General features: G+C 48.0%; 1 protein-coding gene across 1 annotated transcript; it reads right to left on the bottom strand.

The window, feature by feature from the left end:
- Nucleotides 1-3,641: 3,641 nt before the first annotated feature.
- Nucleotides 3,642-8,250, bottom strand: LOC139355403 (putative golgin subfamily A member 8D; the record flags this gene model as incomplete). Its single annotated transcript, XM_071099264.1, is given in 11 exon segments — nt 3,642-3,733; nt 3,736-3,825; nt 3,912-4,067; nt 4,157-4,257; nt 4,340-4,440; nt 5,009-5,100; nt 5,532-5,607; nt 6,957-7,025; nt 7,293-7,507; nt 7,866-7,953; nt 8,140-8,250. Coding segments are annotated over 11 exon segments (1,191 nt in total), but the record flags the coding sequence as incomplete, so codon positions are not given.
- Between the last annotated feature and the right edge of the window lie 8,137 nt (nt 8,251-16,387).

The following is a 16,387-nucleotide window of genomic DNA, read 5'->3' as shown; positions in this document are numbered from 1 at the left end:
CCTAGTCCCACAAGATAACTGCAAAAATGTCTTGTTGCCAAATACATTCAACAGTGAACTATACAGTTGCCTCCAAGAAATTCACTGCACATTGGTCTGTTCATTGTTTAAGAAATCTTGCAGCTAAAAACAAACAAAAATGTACCTAGTATGTTTTAAGATATAGCATCTCCAAGATTATTTGAAACGTACTTTCCTTGTTGTTTCTCTGAATATCTCTCAAAAGAACTGTTGGAAAATATTGCTTCACATGATTGATCTTCCATTTGACTGACCTGCATTTACACCTGTTCCTATTTTGTGTAGGTGATCAATTCATTTGTCAAGAGTGCTTTCATAATCATGCATTAAAATGCATAAGATTGTCATTCCTCAAAAATGCTACTATTATCACCTGTAATTAAGTCTACCAAATTGACACTAGAAAACAAACACAGGGAGAACAATGGGTAGTTGTTAGATCATTTAGCAATCAGAGGTAAAAATTAGTAGCAGAAATGAAATTATTGTCATCTCTCAAATTATTTTTCAAAGGACAATGTTACCTTATTAACTAATATTTGATTGGGGACATTTACAACCATTAATCTAGAAAAGAAATTCTTCTACTGCAGTGCACTTCCTCTACATACGTGTGTGAATGAGTGTCCATTTTCTTTAAAGTTCCAAGTTACTTATTCATTCATTAGGTAATCTTTTCACATGGAACAAAATTTTTGTGGTAATTTGTGATAGTTGGAAAAAAAAGATTTGGGGTGATTATAACTCTATTTAGATATTTCTGCCTACATCTATATCATATAAAAAAAAAGTAAAATCTGTTGACTCTCACAACTTACTAGCCAAATCTTAGATGCTGGTTGAAAATGAAGATACCTGGGTTAGTTCCCAAAAACTATGATTAATTTGGTTGGGAGTAAGAGCTAGAAATCTATTCTTAATAAACTCTAGTGAATCTGATATTAGTTGGTGTGGGAAGCAGGCTTAGAGAATATCAATCTATTGCAAAAAGCGCACTTCTCTTTGGACACCTGAAAAAAAGAGCATGCATTAAATGCCTTCAAACTCTATCAAGAATACTTCCATAAAATGGTTCCAAAAATATATTGATATAGCATATACAATTTTGATAACTTCCAGAGTAATGCAGATAATGTTTTTAAATGAGTTCATTTGTTTTGGCTTTTCCTTCTCCCCATTTTTCACTATATATTGTGGATCTGCCACCTTTTAAAAAATAGATGACACTTCCACTTCCCACTCCCACTAATATACTCACAGCTCCTCTTTAGTGAAAATTCTATTGAATGTTCTTGTGCTCCAACAGAAAGGAAAAACACAGTAGCACTATTAATCGTACCACTATTAATTAGCTGCATTATGTGGTCTAACATTTTTATCATTCTGAAACTGGGTTTATCTGATATGTTGACACATTCATACAATTTGAAAGAGTCAGTTGAAGTCACAAGGACCCAATATTAGCACTTTTTCAGTGAATGCAGGCAAATCATTCCATCGTAAAATCGTATTTTGCTCTTCTGTTAATATCATATTTATAAAAGTATCATGAGGATGCCAAATGCTAAAAATGGAGATGGTCTAGTAACTAGAAATCCCCACCCCAGGGAGCACACGTACATATCTCCCTACGTCCTAACACTGTGATGTGTTTTGGACACAGACATTAGAACTTCATGAAGTTTTTTTTTTTTTTTTTTTTTTTGTTGAGACAGAGTCTCGCTTTGTCGCCCAGACTGGAGTGCAGTGGCCGGATTTCAGCTCACTGCAAGCTCCGCCTCCCGGGTTCACGCCATTCTCCTGCCTCAGCCTCCCGAGTAGCTGGGACTACAGACGCCCGCCACCTCGCCCGGCTAGGTTTTTTTTGTATTTTTTAGTAGAGACGGAGTTTCACCGTGTTAGCCAGGATGGTCTCGATCTCCTGACCTTGTGATCCGCCCGTCTCGGCCTCCCAAAGTGCTGGGATTACAGGCTTGAGCCACCGCGCCCGGCCTAGAACTTCATGAAGTTTTAACTGTTGATTCTTTCCCAAGCATCATCAAGTTATGATTTAGGGAATGTGTGACTGAAATTCATTCATTCCTCATGCATAGGCACGATCACATAAATATTGCACAAAATATATTCCTAACTGAAACGAAGCGGTAGAAAAACATATTTCACTCTTCGTAAAGAAGTTTGTGAGGAAATATACCTGTGATTGTATAGACACGTTTCCTGATAATACATTGACATTCACAAACAGTAGATTGCACTGCAGTTTATAAACATTTTAAGTTGCATAAACTTCCCCTTGATTTTCAAAGATAGTATGATACTGTCTCCTAAAACTCCTTTTGTTTCAACTAAGTACTCTCACATATATTCATTTATAATAATGTTATTTTTTAAAGTGTTTTCCATTCAAGGAAAAGAAGTAAATTCCTATATCAGAGTAACCAAGGTGTTTGAAGAATAGGTATTAGCCAGAGAGGTCTAGATGGTAAAATCAATCTTCAAGCCTCAAAGAAGCTCCGTGAACAGAGAGGAATGCCAGGTGTCACACAGCTTTCCTTCACTCTAACTTATTCTTGACTACAGCCTGTATACATGTTCCTGGGACATTTAAACTCGTAAAGGATTTATTATCTTTACTAAATACATTAAGAAGAATGCCAGCCAGTGCCCTTTTGTGAACTGGGACATGTAGTCATGTAATTAAAACAGGTAACATGAACTCTGACTTTAAAATATATTATAGATACAAATGCTGTAAGCTAGGAAAGGTTTTCCACAACCAGTCAATGATGCAAACTTTTCATTCCTCAGAAATAATCCCTTTTTAGGTCATCGAAAAAGAATACAACTGCTGCAGCTCCTGATGCAATATCTTCATGAGCCCAGAGCACACACGAATCCTAAGGGAACTACCATAGTACAGCGCTCATTCTTGGCGCCGGAACAAATGAAACACATTGTATCCCGCACATACCTGCCGGAGCAGGCCACTGTCCTCTTCGGTAAGATTTAAAAAGCTCCCCCAAAACGTTATTACTCCCATCACCAGTACACAGAAAATGGGGGAAAGGCTGTTTCTAGTTCTCGGACTTTAAACAACTCTAATGTCAGTACTCACAGTGGCATATTGCAAAGTAATCAACAGTGCACACTTGGGGGTAAACCACATATTGAGCGAATGAAGACCTTGCTGTGATTAAGATTAGATCAAACAATAGCGCAATATAAAGAAATTTTATCTGAATTCCGTAATGAACATACATGCTGTAATAACATTTAAAAAGCATGGCAGCCTGTGCCAAACCAGTGAGAATAGTTCTGTGCAAACAGTGGGTCTTCATGTGTTTGAACTCCCACCATGTAAGGCCAAACTCGATATGCATGCTAATGACCTATAATTATGAAATTAAAAAAGAAAAATGCTAACTAGAATGAACATCAGTGAAAGCCACAGAGACCCACTCTCTCTTAACTTCTTACGAATAAAATATAAATTAGAAACACAAATCATCATGAGTAGCTCTAACATGCAAATGAAGTAAATGAATTGTGTAGGAGATTAACCCCACAAGTTTGTTTCTTTTTAAAAAATTTCTTGAGCAGCTCTTTGATGATGGTGATGTTTATCTCCTTCTTCTCTGCAGCCAAGCCCAGCAAAAGAATGGCACAGAGCGGTTGCCAGCCAAGCCTGGGTGCTCCTGGTGCTCCTGCACGTGGGCTGTGCAGAATGGTTGTCGTGCGGAGAACCCTCCGTGGCCTCTCCGTGCGCTGGCTCCACGCTGTCGGTGAGGCTCATGTCACAAAGATCTTTGGAGAGTTGGAGGTGGGGATCTGAGTGCAGCGCCAGCACCCCCTGCTCCTGCCTGCCCGCCCCGCCTGAGGGCTCTACTCACCACCATGCTTGTCGGCAGCCCCAAGCTCCTGGGGGGCTGGGGCTCCTGGACCGGGCTCATCAGCAGGGTTCTGGGCAGTGGCCAGGAATTTGTGGTGCCCCTTGTTGTAGTTGCCACAAGTTGCAACAGCATCTCCTGCAGCGCCAGCAGCTTCACCTGGAGGGAGGAGTGCTCAGCTGTCACACCGCTGCCGGCGCCCACCCTCACGCCTACGCCCACCCCCACAGAGATGTTGCACACGCTACCTTCATCTCCTCCCTGTCCTGGGCCAGCCTGATGATGTCCTCCTCCCATTGCCGCATCTTTGGCACTGGCCCCTGGCTCTGTTACAAAGTGATGAACGTTCCTGCAGGAGGACAGGGCTCAGACGCTGGGGCCCCTCCTAGGGCCCTGTAGCTCCCCCTGCGGTGCCCTGGCCTCCCACTCACTGAGGGCATCTCTCTCTCCAGTACTGGATGAATCAAAGTTCTTGTTTCTCCACCTGCTCCCTCAGGTCCGCCTTCTCCTCCAGGTGGTCCATACACCCGCTCTGGAGCCAAAATAATGGGGTCACATCTCGACAGCGACCTGCCCTCAGGTGGCAATTTCAAGTCACGGGGAAGCCGAAAGTGAGTCCTGGTATAGGACAGCTTCTCCATGACTTCCTGCAGGGTCCAGGGGGTCTCCCCACTCACAGACTCACCCCCAGTCCCTGGGGCTGGGACCGCTGCCTCTGACTCCTTCTGGGCCAAGACCACCGGGTGAGCCAGGTGCTGGCAGCACACCCTCTGCTCTTTCACCTGCTCTGATAACCGTACCTGCTCCTCCTGGGCACTGGCTCCAGCGGATTTGAAAAATGGCACCTGAGGGCAAGACCTGAGCATTCTTTTAGGGGCATACACAGAACAAATGGGGCAGAGAGGTGGAGCGCAGCCCCTTTCCTTGGGGCCTCAGAGTGTGCACCTGTTGGTCACAGGTGAAATGGGGTCTGACCACTGGCTCCTGGAAGGGATGAGGGTCCAGAGAAATCAGAAGGCAGAGAAAGTAAGAGCATAAAGGGGTCTTGCAGGGACCACAGAGGAAGGTGGCAAAATGGGTGCAGGGGGAGTCAGGCTCACCATGGCCTCCCAGCTCTCCAGGTCCTCTGGGACGCTCGGCATGGGCCGAGGTCCCTCCTCCTCCTCACTGTCCAGATGTTGTCCTCCATCTCCTGTGTGGAGTGGCCAGAGGTGTCCTCAGACAACCCAACAAGGCAGGTACTGTGGGCCCACCTCTGCCTCCACCCTCACTGGGTAACCCTGAGCCAGCCCCTCCCAGAGAGGAATGAGCTGCTGTTCTTTATTTTTACTTTTAAGACCCAAGATCTTGCTACACCGCCCAGGCCCAGTCCCACTACTGGTCAGTGCGGGAGTTCTGACCTGCTCCGTTTCTGACCTGGGCCAGTTCAGCCATCCTTAGGCAACTTGGTGGCCCCCCCACTCCCAGGAGGTCGCCATATTGATGCCGAACTTAGTGCAGGCACCCGGTCAGCGTAATGACCAGCTGTTCTAAAGATCTCTTCCAACTCCTCAATCCTGTGCTGCTAACAGTCCCCCCTTCCTCCTGGGGCTCTGTCCTCTTCCTCTGAGTGGCCTCCCGTACCTTCCCCAGGGAGAGCCGTGAGGCGCAGCTGGGCCGTTAGCTGCTGCTTCTGCTGGCTGGCAGCCTCCAGGTGCTCCTAAGGGGCCAGAAAAGAGTGAGAAGGCACGGAGTTTGCCAGGTCGTCCCCCTCATGGCCCCGTCCTCAGCCGCTCCCTCCCCTGGGTCTCCTACAACTTTTGGCGGGCCATCTCGGCCACCGCTTTGCCCCAAGCTTCCTGCTGCTGCAGCTGGTTCATTAGCTGGGTCTGCTGCAGTAACTGCCTGTGCAGCGCCTCCTTCTCAGAGGTCAGCTGCTGATAGGCGGCCACCTGCTGCTGATAGGTGGCCACGGACTGCCGCAGGTGACCCAGGTAATGGTCTGGCTGCTGCTGCAGACTCTGAGCCTCTTGGCTCTTCAGCTCCACCCGCAGGAAGACCCTGGATATGAGGGCACGTGGCGGCTGGCTTCCAGATTCTGGGCCCATTAATAGGGTAGTGAGGGCACTGTGGGGCTCTGTCGTCTTCCCAGGACCTGGGCCCCTTGCTCCAGGTCTCAGTGACTGCCTCCCTTTCCTAGAACCCCAGGCCTTTTTCCCCATCCTCAAATGGCATACCCTTTTCTTACCATTTAAACTGTAGGCCACCGACTGATGGAAAAACAGTGGGAGCCAACCACTATGTGCTAAGTGTGCTATAGGCCTAACACTTTCCATGTATTATCTCATTTAATCCTCAGCACCTCTGTAAGGAAAATGCTAACTTCCTTTTGAAGTTAAAGAAACAGAGACTTAGAGATGCAAAGTACTTGCATGGTGACCAGTGGAACCGAGGCTGGAATCCAGTTTTAATCTAAGGAGCCTTTTTGTTTTGTTTTGAGACAGAGTGTCACTCTGTGGCACAGGCTAGAGTGCAGTGGTGCAGTCTCAGCTCACTGCAACCTCCACCTCCTGGGCTCAAGTGATTCTCATGCCTCAGCCTCCTGAATAGGTGGGATTACAGCCATGCACCACAATGCCTGGCTATTTTTTTTTTTTTTTTGGTCATTTTAGTAGAGATGAAGTTTTACCATGTGGGCCAGGCTGATCTCAAACTCCCGACCTCAAGTGATTCTCCTGCTTGAGCCTCCCAAAGTGCTGGGATTATAGGCGTGAGCCACCGTGCCTGGCATAAGGAGCCTCTTATCCCACTGTCTCTTCCCTTATGATTGGGGGGCTCCATGCATCTAGCTGGGATGATGATGTCCAGACCTGGGAGGAGCCCAGGGCTACCCACCTCTAAAAGTCAGGGGACAGGAAGCAAGAAACAGTCACGGGACTGTCCTGGAGGGTGCTGGTGTCACCTGCCCCCAGGCTGGAGCTGCCTCTGGCCTGGCACCTCCCATCCCCAGAGGCTGGTGCCCGCCTCCCAGCCCTTCTTGGATGGGGCAGAGGTTACCGTCTCCTTCACCTCATCCAGCTTCTCCTGTAGCTCCTCCACTTGCTGCTCCAACTGCAGTGCGCTCTTGTTCTCGTTGTTCTGGACAGAGAGAAGCAATCAGCAGCCACCCACTGAAACTGGAGACCCCAGAACTCGGTGTCTGCCTCCCACGGCACGGGGAAGGGTGGAGGCAGGTTAGAAAAATCATCCCCTCTGTCCCACAGCCACCAGAGCAGGGCTCTGGCTCACAGGTGCCTTTAGAAGTAACATTTCACGTGAGGGCTACACTGCCCCATTTTACAGGTGGGGAAACAAAGGCCTGGAGGGCTAGGGAGGAGGGCAGGCTCCCCAGGTGGGGCAACACACCAGCTCCTCGACGCCGCTCTGTGGCTCGGCCAGCTGCTGAAATCTCTCTTCCTGCTCCTGAAGCCTCTCCTTTTGTGGCTGGTTCAGGAGACTTACGTGCTGATGGTTTTCCACGTGGGCCTGGAGCTCTGCTGACACCCTCTCTAGTTCCTTCCTCAGGTGCTGCAGCTCCACGTCAGGGGGCACTGCTGGGGGCTCCGGGGGCAGGGGTTTAGCTGAGAAAGGAAGCAGACAATAAGGGCCTCTGGATTGTCCAAAACAAAAACCCCTCCTCTTGGTGCACAGCTCCTCTCAGCCTCCCCAAACTTGGCCTCACTGCTAATGATTCCTTGCACCTGGATGGTAGCCAATCTTCCAACCACTTTCAGATGGAGAGCACTGTGGGTGGCTGACAATGGGCCCTCTTTGCTGATGGGGACACTGGGGGTAATGGAGATGACAAGAGTTGCCGTCTCCTGGCACATCCCTCTGCCTCAAAGCTCTTCCATCCACCCACCTCCCTGGGGCATTCTAAGCCCCACCACAGCCCTCTGATGCCAGGCCTGCTCCCAGGTCACGCCAGCCCCATCTTACCCATCCGGTTCTTGAGTTTGGACAAGCTCCTCTCCAGCTTCTCTACCCGACGCATATCATCCTTCTTCTCCTTCTTCAATGTGCAAACCTGCCCAAAGCACAGGGGGAAAGGGCCCTGGAGAGAGGGGCTGGTGGCTGCCATCTTCCTCTCTGTCCCCACCTCCACAAAGCCCAGACCCATGACCACCTCTGGCTGTACTGTTCCCATTTTACAGATGCCCAGAAAGATCCAGTGACCTATCTAAGATGGGGGTGCTGAAGGGTCAGACCTCACCTCCTGCGACATTTTCCTCATCCTCTGCTGCCACCAGACTCTCTCTTTTATATGTTGAGCATATTCATCTCTCTCTAGATGGGCTTGTTTAAGCGACTCCTTCAACTGCAAGAATGGGCACAGAAGTTAGGAAGGGCTGTCACTGGTCCCCACCTGCTCCTGGCCACTTGGGATCATCTTCCTTCCACATCCCTCCCTCTGCAAAACCCCACCTGTGTCAGCTGTGCTTTCAGCCGTGCCTTCTCCTGTATGGACTGCTCTAACTGCCACTCAGTAAGTGCTTGACTGCGGCTTGAGAACTGGATGGTGAAGAGTGAGAAGTTTCCATCTGGAGAGCCTGGGCCATTCCACACAGTGCCCCTTAAAAGGGCTAGGGCTAGGCTCAATATACAACTCAGTCAATAAAGATCAACGCACTTCCGAGCCCATGGTCTGGTTTTTAAAAGAACTCAATAAACTTGGAAGGGACAGGGAATGAGATGGAATTTACAGCTGCCTAACAGAGGCCCAGAGAGATCAGATAATACTGCTATTGTTATTACTGTTATTACTACCACTGTCTGAACCTTTATGGAGTGCTTCACCAGGCACCACGCTAGCAATCCCATTTACTCCTCACAACCACCACAGGAGACAGTTACTACAATTCCCTCTATTGTGTAGATGAAAAAACATGGAGTATTTGAGGTTAAATGCTTGCCTAACACCACGTAGGCAGAGCTGGGATTTGAACACCCAGGTTTATCTGATTCTCTAAGCCCATTTTTTTGCTGGGGTTGGGGGTACAGATAGGAAGGGGAAAATTAATCTTTCGTTCAGTTTTTGAAACGATGATACCTTTGCATAGTCCAAAACTCAGAAGGTACAGAAGGGAAGTATCTCCCAGCCACCCTGTTGCTCTCTCCCGAGTTTTTTTATGAACGGTTGCAGACATGTTTTCTGTATACTATCATAATATGTGCGCACACACACACACACACACACACGTTTCCTCTCTCTACAGAAATGGTATCATACTAAAGGTACTCTTCTGTACCTTCACAGAACAAGTACCCAATACCCCACCTAGGACTTGGCCAAGACCACAGCCAGGTAAGGGCAGGGCAGGCACTTGGCCTCCAAGCTCTGCATCCAGTGCTCACCCCCCACCGCACCCCTCAACTCACCCACAGCAGCTGACTCAGCCCCAGGCTGCCTCTAACAACCAGACACAAAAGCAACAAGACAAGGCCATGCTGCCTCCTGGGCAGGCCACTCCATCCTGCAGAAGGGACCCTTAGGCTCACTCCTCCATCTGTGAAGCCGGGCTCCCAGGGCACAGGGCGGGTGGTTGGACTCACTCTGTCCACCTTCTTCTGTGTGGCGGTGACAGCAGAGAGAGCCCGCTGTAACTCTCCTCTATGCTGCAATGAATGTTGCAGGCTGCCAGCCAGATCCTTGGACTCCTCTGTAATGAGAGAGTTCAGATGGGGCCCAAAGGACCCTCCCTAAAGACCTGTCAAAGTGTCAGGTTGAAGGATGACAGGGTGCCCAGATTCCAACCTTCAAAGTATCTGAGAGAACGTTTCATGTGAAACAGGTCCGTACTCAGTTTCCCTTTCTGTATGGTGGCCCTGGGGTAGTTGGACTTTTTACATGGTGACTCATGGTCACTCACAGCATGAGTGTTCTGGTGAACAATGTGGAAACTGCGTTATCATAAGACTTAAGGCCTAGTCTCAGAAGTCACACAGCGTCACTTCTGCAATGCTCTATTGGTTGAAGCAGTCACAAGCCCATCTAGATTCAAGGAGAGGGAAATTAAACTCCACTTCCTGATGGGATAGTGGCAATGTCACAAAGAGAAGAGCACATGGTATGAGGAATATTGTTGTGCCATCTTTGGGAAATACAATTTTTCAGAGATGATAGAAGGAATCCGGGGAGTTGAGTGACGGGAAGAATGGGAAAAAGTAGATCAATTGTGGAAAGTTTATTCAATGCAATACTACACGGCAGTGAAAATGGGTTAACTACCGCTCCATACATGAGTGTGGATGAAGTTTACAAGAAATACTGTGTGTTGTTAAATATTTCCAAAAATTTCATGCTACCAGTTTTATAAATGTCAAAATAGTTAAGCAACTCAATTGGTTTTATAAACTTCAAAATATTTAAAATAAGCAACACAATGTTATCATTTAGGAACACCTATACATGAGGCTTTGCAAAAAGTTTTTGGGGCTAGTTTACTTTTTCCAACTACACTTTAAGATAATCCCAGGGAGGATGCTCTTAGCCCAGGAGTTCCAGACTGGCCTGGGCACCATGTGAAACTTGGTCTCTCTCTATTTTTTTTCCCCGAGGTGAGTTTAGCTCTTGTTGCCCAGGCTGCAGTGCAGTGGTGGGGTCTCGGCTGCCCATGGCCTCAGCCTCCCACGTTTGGGTGGTTCTCCTGCCTCAGCCTCCTGAGTGGCTGGGATTGCAGGCGTGAGCCACCATGCTTGGCTCAGTTTGTATTTTATTTATTTATTTATTTATTTTATTTTTTTTTTTTTGAGACGGAGTCTCGCTCTGTCACCCAGGCTGGAGTGCAGTGGCATGATCTCGGCTCACTGCAAGCTCCACCTCCCGGGTTCACGCCATTCTCCTGCCTCAGCGTCCCGAGTAGCTGGGACTATAGGCGCCCGCCACCTCGCCCGGCTAGTTTTTTGTATTTTTTATTAGAGACGGGGTTTCACCGTGTTAGCCAGGATGGTCTCGATCTCCTGACCTCGTGATCCGCCTGTCTCGGCCTCCCAAAGTGCTGGGATTACAGGCGTGAGCCACCGCGCCCGGCCAGTTTGTATTTTAATTAATTAATTTATTTATTTTTTGGTGGAGAGGGGTTTCTCCATGTACATCAAGCTGGTATCAAACTCCCAACCTCAGGTTATCCGCTGGCCTTGGCCTCCCCAGGTGTTGGGATTACAGGCATGGACCACCCTGCACCACCCAATTTATTAATCAGAAAGGAATAATAGATCGGCCTGGTGTGGTGGTTCACGCTTGTGATTCCAGGACTTTCAACGACCGAGCGCAGCAGATTCCTTGAGCCTAAGAGTTCCAGACCGGCCTGGGCAGGCCGGGCACGATGGTGAAACCCGGTCACTTTTTTTTTTTTTGGAGGCAGAGATTCGGTCTTGTTGCCCAGGCTGGAGGGCAATGGCGAGGTCTGGGCTCATCCTGCCTCCGAGGCCTCCTGAGTGGCTGGCATTGCCCGTGAGCCACCATGCCGGGCTCGTTTTTTATTTTTTATTTTTATTTTTTTTTTGGTGGAGATAGGGTTTCCCCATGTTCATCAGGCTGGTCTCAAACTACCGACCTCAAGTTATCTGCCCTCCCCAGCCTCCGAGGCTGCTGGGATTGCAGGCGTGAGCCAGTGCCTAAGGCCCAATTTACTATTCAGAAAGGAATAGATTGGCCTGGCGTGGTGGCTCACGCTTGTGTTCCCAGGACTTTGGATGGCCAAGCACTATGGACGGTTGAGCCTGGGCAACATGGTGAAACCGGGTCTCCCTTTTTTTGTTTGTTTTGTTTTTGTTTTTGAGGCGGAGTTTCGCTCTTGTTGCCCAGGCTGGAGTGCAGTGGCTCGGTCTCAGCTCCCCGTGGCCTCTGCTTCTTGGGTTTGGGTGGTTCTCCTGCCTCGGCCTACCAAGTGGCTGAGATCGCAGGCGGGAGCCAGCATAGCCTGTTAAATTTTATTTCTTTTTTTTTTTTTTTTTTTGATACATAAGGGGTTTCTCCCTGTTGGTCAGGCTGGTCTCAAACTCCCAACCTCAGGTTACCCGCCCGCCTTGGCCTCCGGGGGTGCTGCGGATGCAAGCGTGAGCCAGCGCCCACAGTCCAATTTATTTTATTTTATTTTATTTTAGAGACGGAGTCTCACTCTGTCACCCAGGCTGGGTGCAGTGGCGCTATCCCGGCTCACTGCAACCTCCGCCTCCCAGATTCAAGCAATTCTCCTGCCTCATCCTCCTGAGTAGCTGGGATTACAGGCACCCGCCACACACTCGGCTAATTTTTAAATATTTTTGGTAGAGACGGGGTTTCATCACGTTGGCCAGGCTGGTCTCCAAACTCCTGACCTCAGGTGATCCACCCACTGAGGCCTCCCAAAGTGCTGGGATTACTTAATAGGCGTGATCGGCCTGGCGTGGTGGCTCACGCTTTTGATCCCAGATGTAGGATGGCTGAGCGCAGCAGATCGCTTGAGCCTAGGAGTTCCAGACTGGCCTGGGCAATATGGTGAAATTAGGTCTGTTTTGTTTGTTTTGAGGCGAAGTTTCGCTCTTGTTGCTCAGGCTGGAGTGCGATGTCATGGTCTGGGCTCCCCGCGGCCTCCGCCTCCCGGGTTTGGGTGGTTCTCCTGCCTCAGCCTCCCCAGTGGCTGGGATTGCAGGCGTGAACCACCACACCTGGCTAATTTCGTTTTTTTTTTTTTTTTTTTTTTTTTTTGGCACAGACGAGGTTTCTCCATGTTGGTCAGGCTGGTCTCAAACTCCCGACCTCAGGTTATCCACCCGCCTCGGCCTCCCGGGGTGCTGGGATCGCAGGCATGAGCCAGCGCACAAGACCCAATTTATTAATCAGAAAGGAACAGATCGTCCTGGCACGGCGGCTCACGCTTGTGATCCCAGGACTTTGGACTGCCAAGCGGGGCGGATCGCTTGAGCCTAGGAGTTAAGGCCGGCCTGGGCACCATGGTGAAATTGAGTCTCTGTTTTTTGTTTTGTTTTGTTTTCGTTTTTGTTTTTGTTTTGAGAGGGAGCTTCGCTCTTGTTGCCCGGGATGGAGTTTAGTGGCAGGGTCTCGGTTCCCCGCAGCCTCCGCCTCCAGGGTTTGGGTGGTTCTCCTGCCACAGGCTCCCGAGTGGCTGGGATTGCAGGTGTGAGCCACCACGCCCGGCTAATTATGTATCTATGTATTTTTGTTGTTGTTAAGAGATGGGGTTTCTCCATGTTGCTCAGGCTGGTCTCAATGTTCTGACCTCAGGTTATCTGCCCGCCTCGGCCTCCCCGGGTGCTGGGATTGCAGGCCTGAGCCAGTCCCTAAGGCCCAGTTTATTAATCAGACAGGAATAGATCGGCCTGGCGTGGTGGCTCACGCTTGGGATCCCAGGTCTTTGGAGGGCTGAGCGTGGCGGATCGCTTGAGTCTAAGAGTTCCAGACCGGCCCGGGCAACAAGGGGAAACCTGGTCTTTTTTTCATTCTTGAGGCGGAGTCTCGCTCTTGTTGCCCAGGCTGGAGTGCAGTGGCGGGGCCTCCGCTCCCCGCGGCCTCTGCCTCCTGGGTTTGGGTGGTTCTCTTGCCTCAGCCTCTTGAGTGACTGAGATTGCAGGCGTGAGCCACCATGCCCGGTTAGTTTTTTATTTTTTATTGGTAGAGACTGGGATCCTCCATGTTGCTCGGGCTGTTGGTCTCCACCTCCTCCCCTCGGGTGATCCACCGGCCTTGGCCTTCGGGGGTGCTGGTATTGCAGGCATGAGTCACTGAGTCTGGCCCCAAACCCGGTTTCAACGGAAAAACAAAAACCACAATGATGAGTAGAGCGTGGTGGGCCCGGGGGGTAGTCCCAGCTACTGTGAAGGCTGATGGAGGAGGATTGCTTGAGACCGGGGTGGAGGTGGCAGTGAGCCACGATGGCGCTGCTGCAGTCCAGACTGGGAAACAGAGAGGGACTGTATCTCAGGAAAAGGGAAAGGAAAAAAAAAGAAAAAGTAAATAAAACTGTTAAATCAAGGAACAGCTTGACAGTGTGTTATTGAGAGAAACAGAGGCAAAGGTTAGCAGACACCAATGTTCACTTAGTGGGAACTGTAGATGTTCCCTGGAGGCTGCTACTTTTCCAAAAGAAATCTGTTATTGACCAAAAAAAAAAGTAAGTTTGTTACAATATACAAACAACTGAACTTTATATAGCCAGGACCCTCTTCTAGCACTGCTCTAAGCCTTTTCCTGCTCTGAAATAGCTACTATTGTTACCGCCATTGTAGAGAAAACAGATGCCAGAGGTGGTTGTGGAAGGACCACGGAAAGGAACTATGAAATTGACTTGTTGTAAGTTTCTGACGGAAAGGTTCTTCCTGCTCTGCTCCTTACATTGCCACATTTTAGTTAACATCTCTCTTAAAATACTGGTCCTTTCTATACTTGGAGGGACTCCTCTTGCAGTTTCAAGTTTTTTCCTTGCATGAGGCATTTGGTCATAAGATCACCTGCATTTTCTGTCAGTTTAAGACATTGTTCAGTTAGGAATGTAAATATGAGCAAACAGGTATCTGATTGAAATAGATAACCTAGAAAAAATCACTTATGAGTAAGTCAAGAACATGTGAACTCTAGATTTATGGCTATTTCCCGAATGTATTACTTTTTTGGTATTTAATGGCATTGCGAATATATTTATTTTTAAAAATTATTTGTCTTCTACAGATACATACACGGTAATTAAAAAATGATATGATGGGCCGGGCGCGGTGGCTCATGCCTGTAATCCCAGCACTTTGGGAGGCTGAGACAGGCAGATCACGAGATCAGGATATTGAGACCATCCTGGCTAACACGGTGAAACCCCGTCTCTACTAAAAATACAAAAAACTAGCCGGGCGAGGTGGCGGCACCTGTAGTCCCAGCTACTCGGGAGGCTGAGGCAGGAGAATGGTGTGGGCCTGGGAGGCAGAGCTTGCAGTGAGCCGACGTCGCGCCACTGCACTCCAGCCTGGGCGACAGAGCAAGACTCTGTCTCAAAAGAAAATATTTTCCAGATTCTGTTCCTGTCCTGTTTTAGATTTTTTAAGTTCCAAGAACTGTCACCTTCTACCGGACACTGTGATGTTGGAAGACAAAGCATATTTTGTAAGTGGCATGATTTCTGGGCTCAAATTTAGAACAGAGCCACAGCTTTCAACAACCCCAAAATAACTTATTGTGACTCACCAAATTAAGAAAGATGGAGATTATTAAAAAAAGAAAACCTTAATTTACTATGTGACCTCTAAGTGTCTCGGCTGAAAATTGTAAAGATAGAAAGGTAAATCAAAAGATATAGAGACTGTAATCATGCACTTAATGAAGCGCTAAGTCAAAATATTTTTGGCATATGTTAAAGTTTTATTTTATCACTTTTTTTTACAGGAACTATAGCTATTTGCAAGTACATATAAAACTACAATGTTACATATAAACTACGAATTAAGAACTTTTTAAGAAATGAGACTAATCTAGCAAGTTTATTTAAACGTTTAACTTAAGAGAATAATTAAGGATGTCCATACAAAAGGATTTAGCCGTGACATGAGAATGTTCACCCTGGCGAATCAATGGAAATTATTAAATGTGCAAAAGTTAACTGTTGGAATAAATTGTAATACCTTCATATGATCGTATATCATAACCTTTTAAAATGGTATTAAAGAGTTGCATAAATTGACTTAAACACATATTCGTAACACATCACTGAATAGGAGAAATACAGGCCAGCAAAGAACATAGAGTTGGTCCACTTTCTACAAAACAAAGACGAATAGCACGACAGCAGGGAAGGGGGAATGTGTCAACGTATACTTGTGTATATGTGTATACATATGCGTAGCAAGTAGGAACTTGAAAGGATAGATATCAAATTGTTTACACAGATTACCTCAGAGAGGTACATAACTTAGGCCTGTGGTGTTGTGTATTCCACATATTCTGAATTTTCTTCTTTTATTTAAACAGAGACGGGTTCTTAGCCAGGAGCAGTGGCTCACACATGTAATCCCAGCACTTTGGGAGGCTGAGGAGGGCGGATTGCTTGAGGCCAGGAGTTTGAGAATGAAAGGAGCTGGGCACATTCCTCAGCCCCGGGCTCAAAACTCCCTGAGCCTAGCACAAACACATCCCATCCTCCCATCCCACCACCATATATCTCTCAAACTCCCTGAGCCCAGTACAAACACCACCTGGAAAGTCTCCGATAAGGAGACAGCCGTTCAAGGTTACTGAAAGCGCAGGAGCCAAAAGAATTTCTTTGTTCCCCTGCAACTTTCGGGCTATAAAAAGCAAATGCTCACATTGTTCGGGGCCCTCTTGTATACTGTGTAAAGGAGGGACCAGGTTCGAACTTGTAGTAAAGATCCTTGCCGCTTGGCTTTGACTCTGGACTCTGGTGGTCTTCTTTGGGGAACAAACAGTCTGGGCATAACAAGACCAATCTGGCCAACATGGCAAAACTCTGTCTCTACTAAAT

This window comes from Macaca nemestrina, chromosome 7 (assembly GCF_043159975.1).
Source record: "Macaca nemestrina isolate mMacNem1 chromosome 7, mMacNem.hap1, whole genome shotgun sequence".
In the NCBI taxonomy this organism is placed as follows: domain Eukaryota; kingdom Metazoa; phylum Chordata; class Mammalia; order Primates; family Cercopithecidae; genus Macaca; species Macaca nemestrina.
This window is presented reverse-complemented; position numbering and strand designations above follow the sequence as displayed.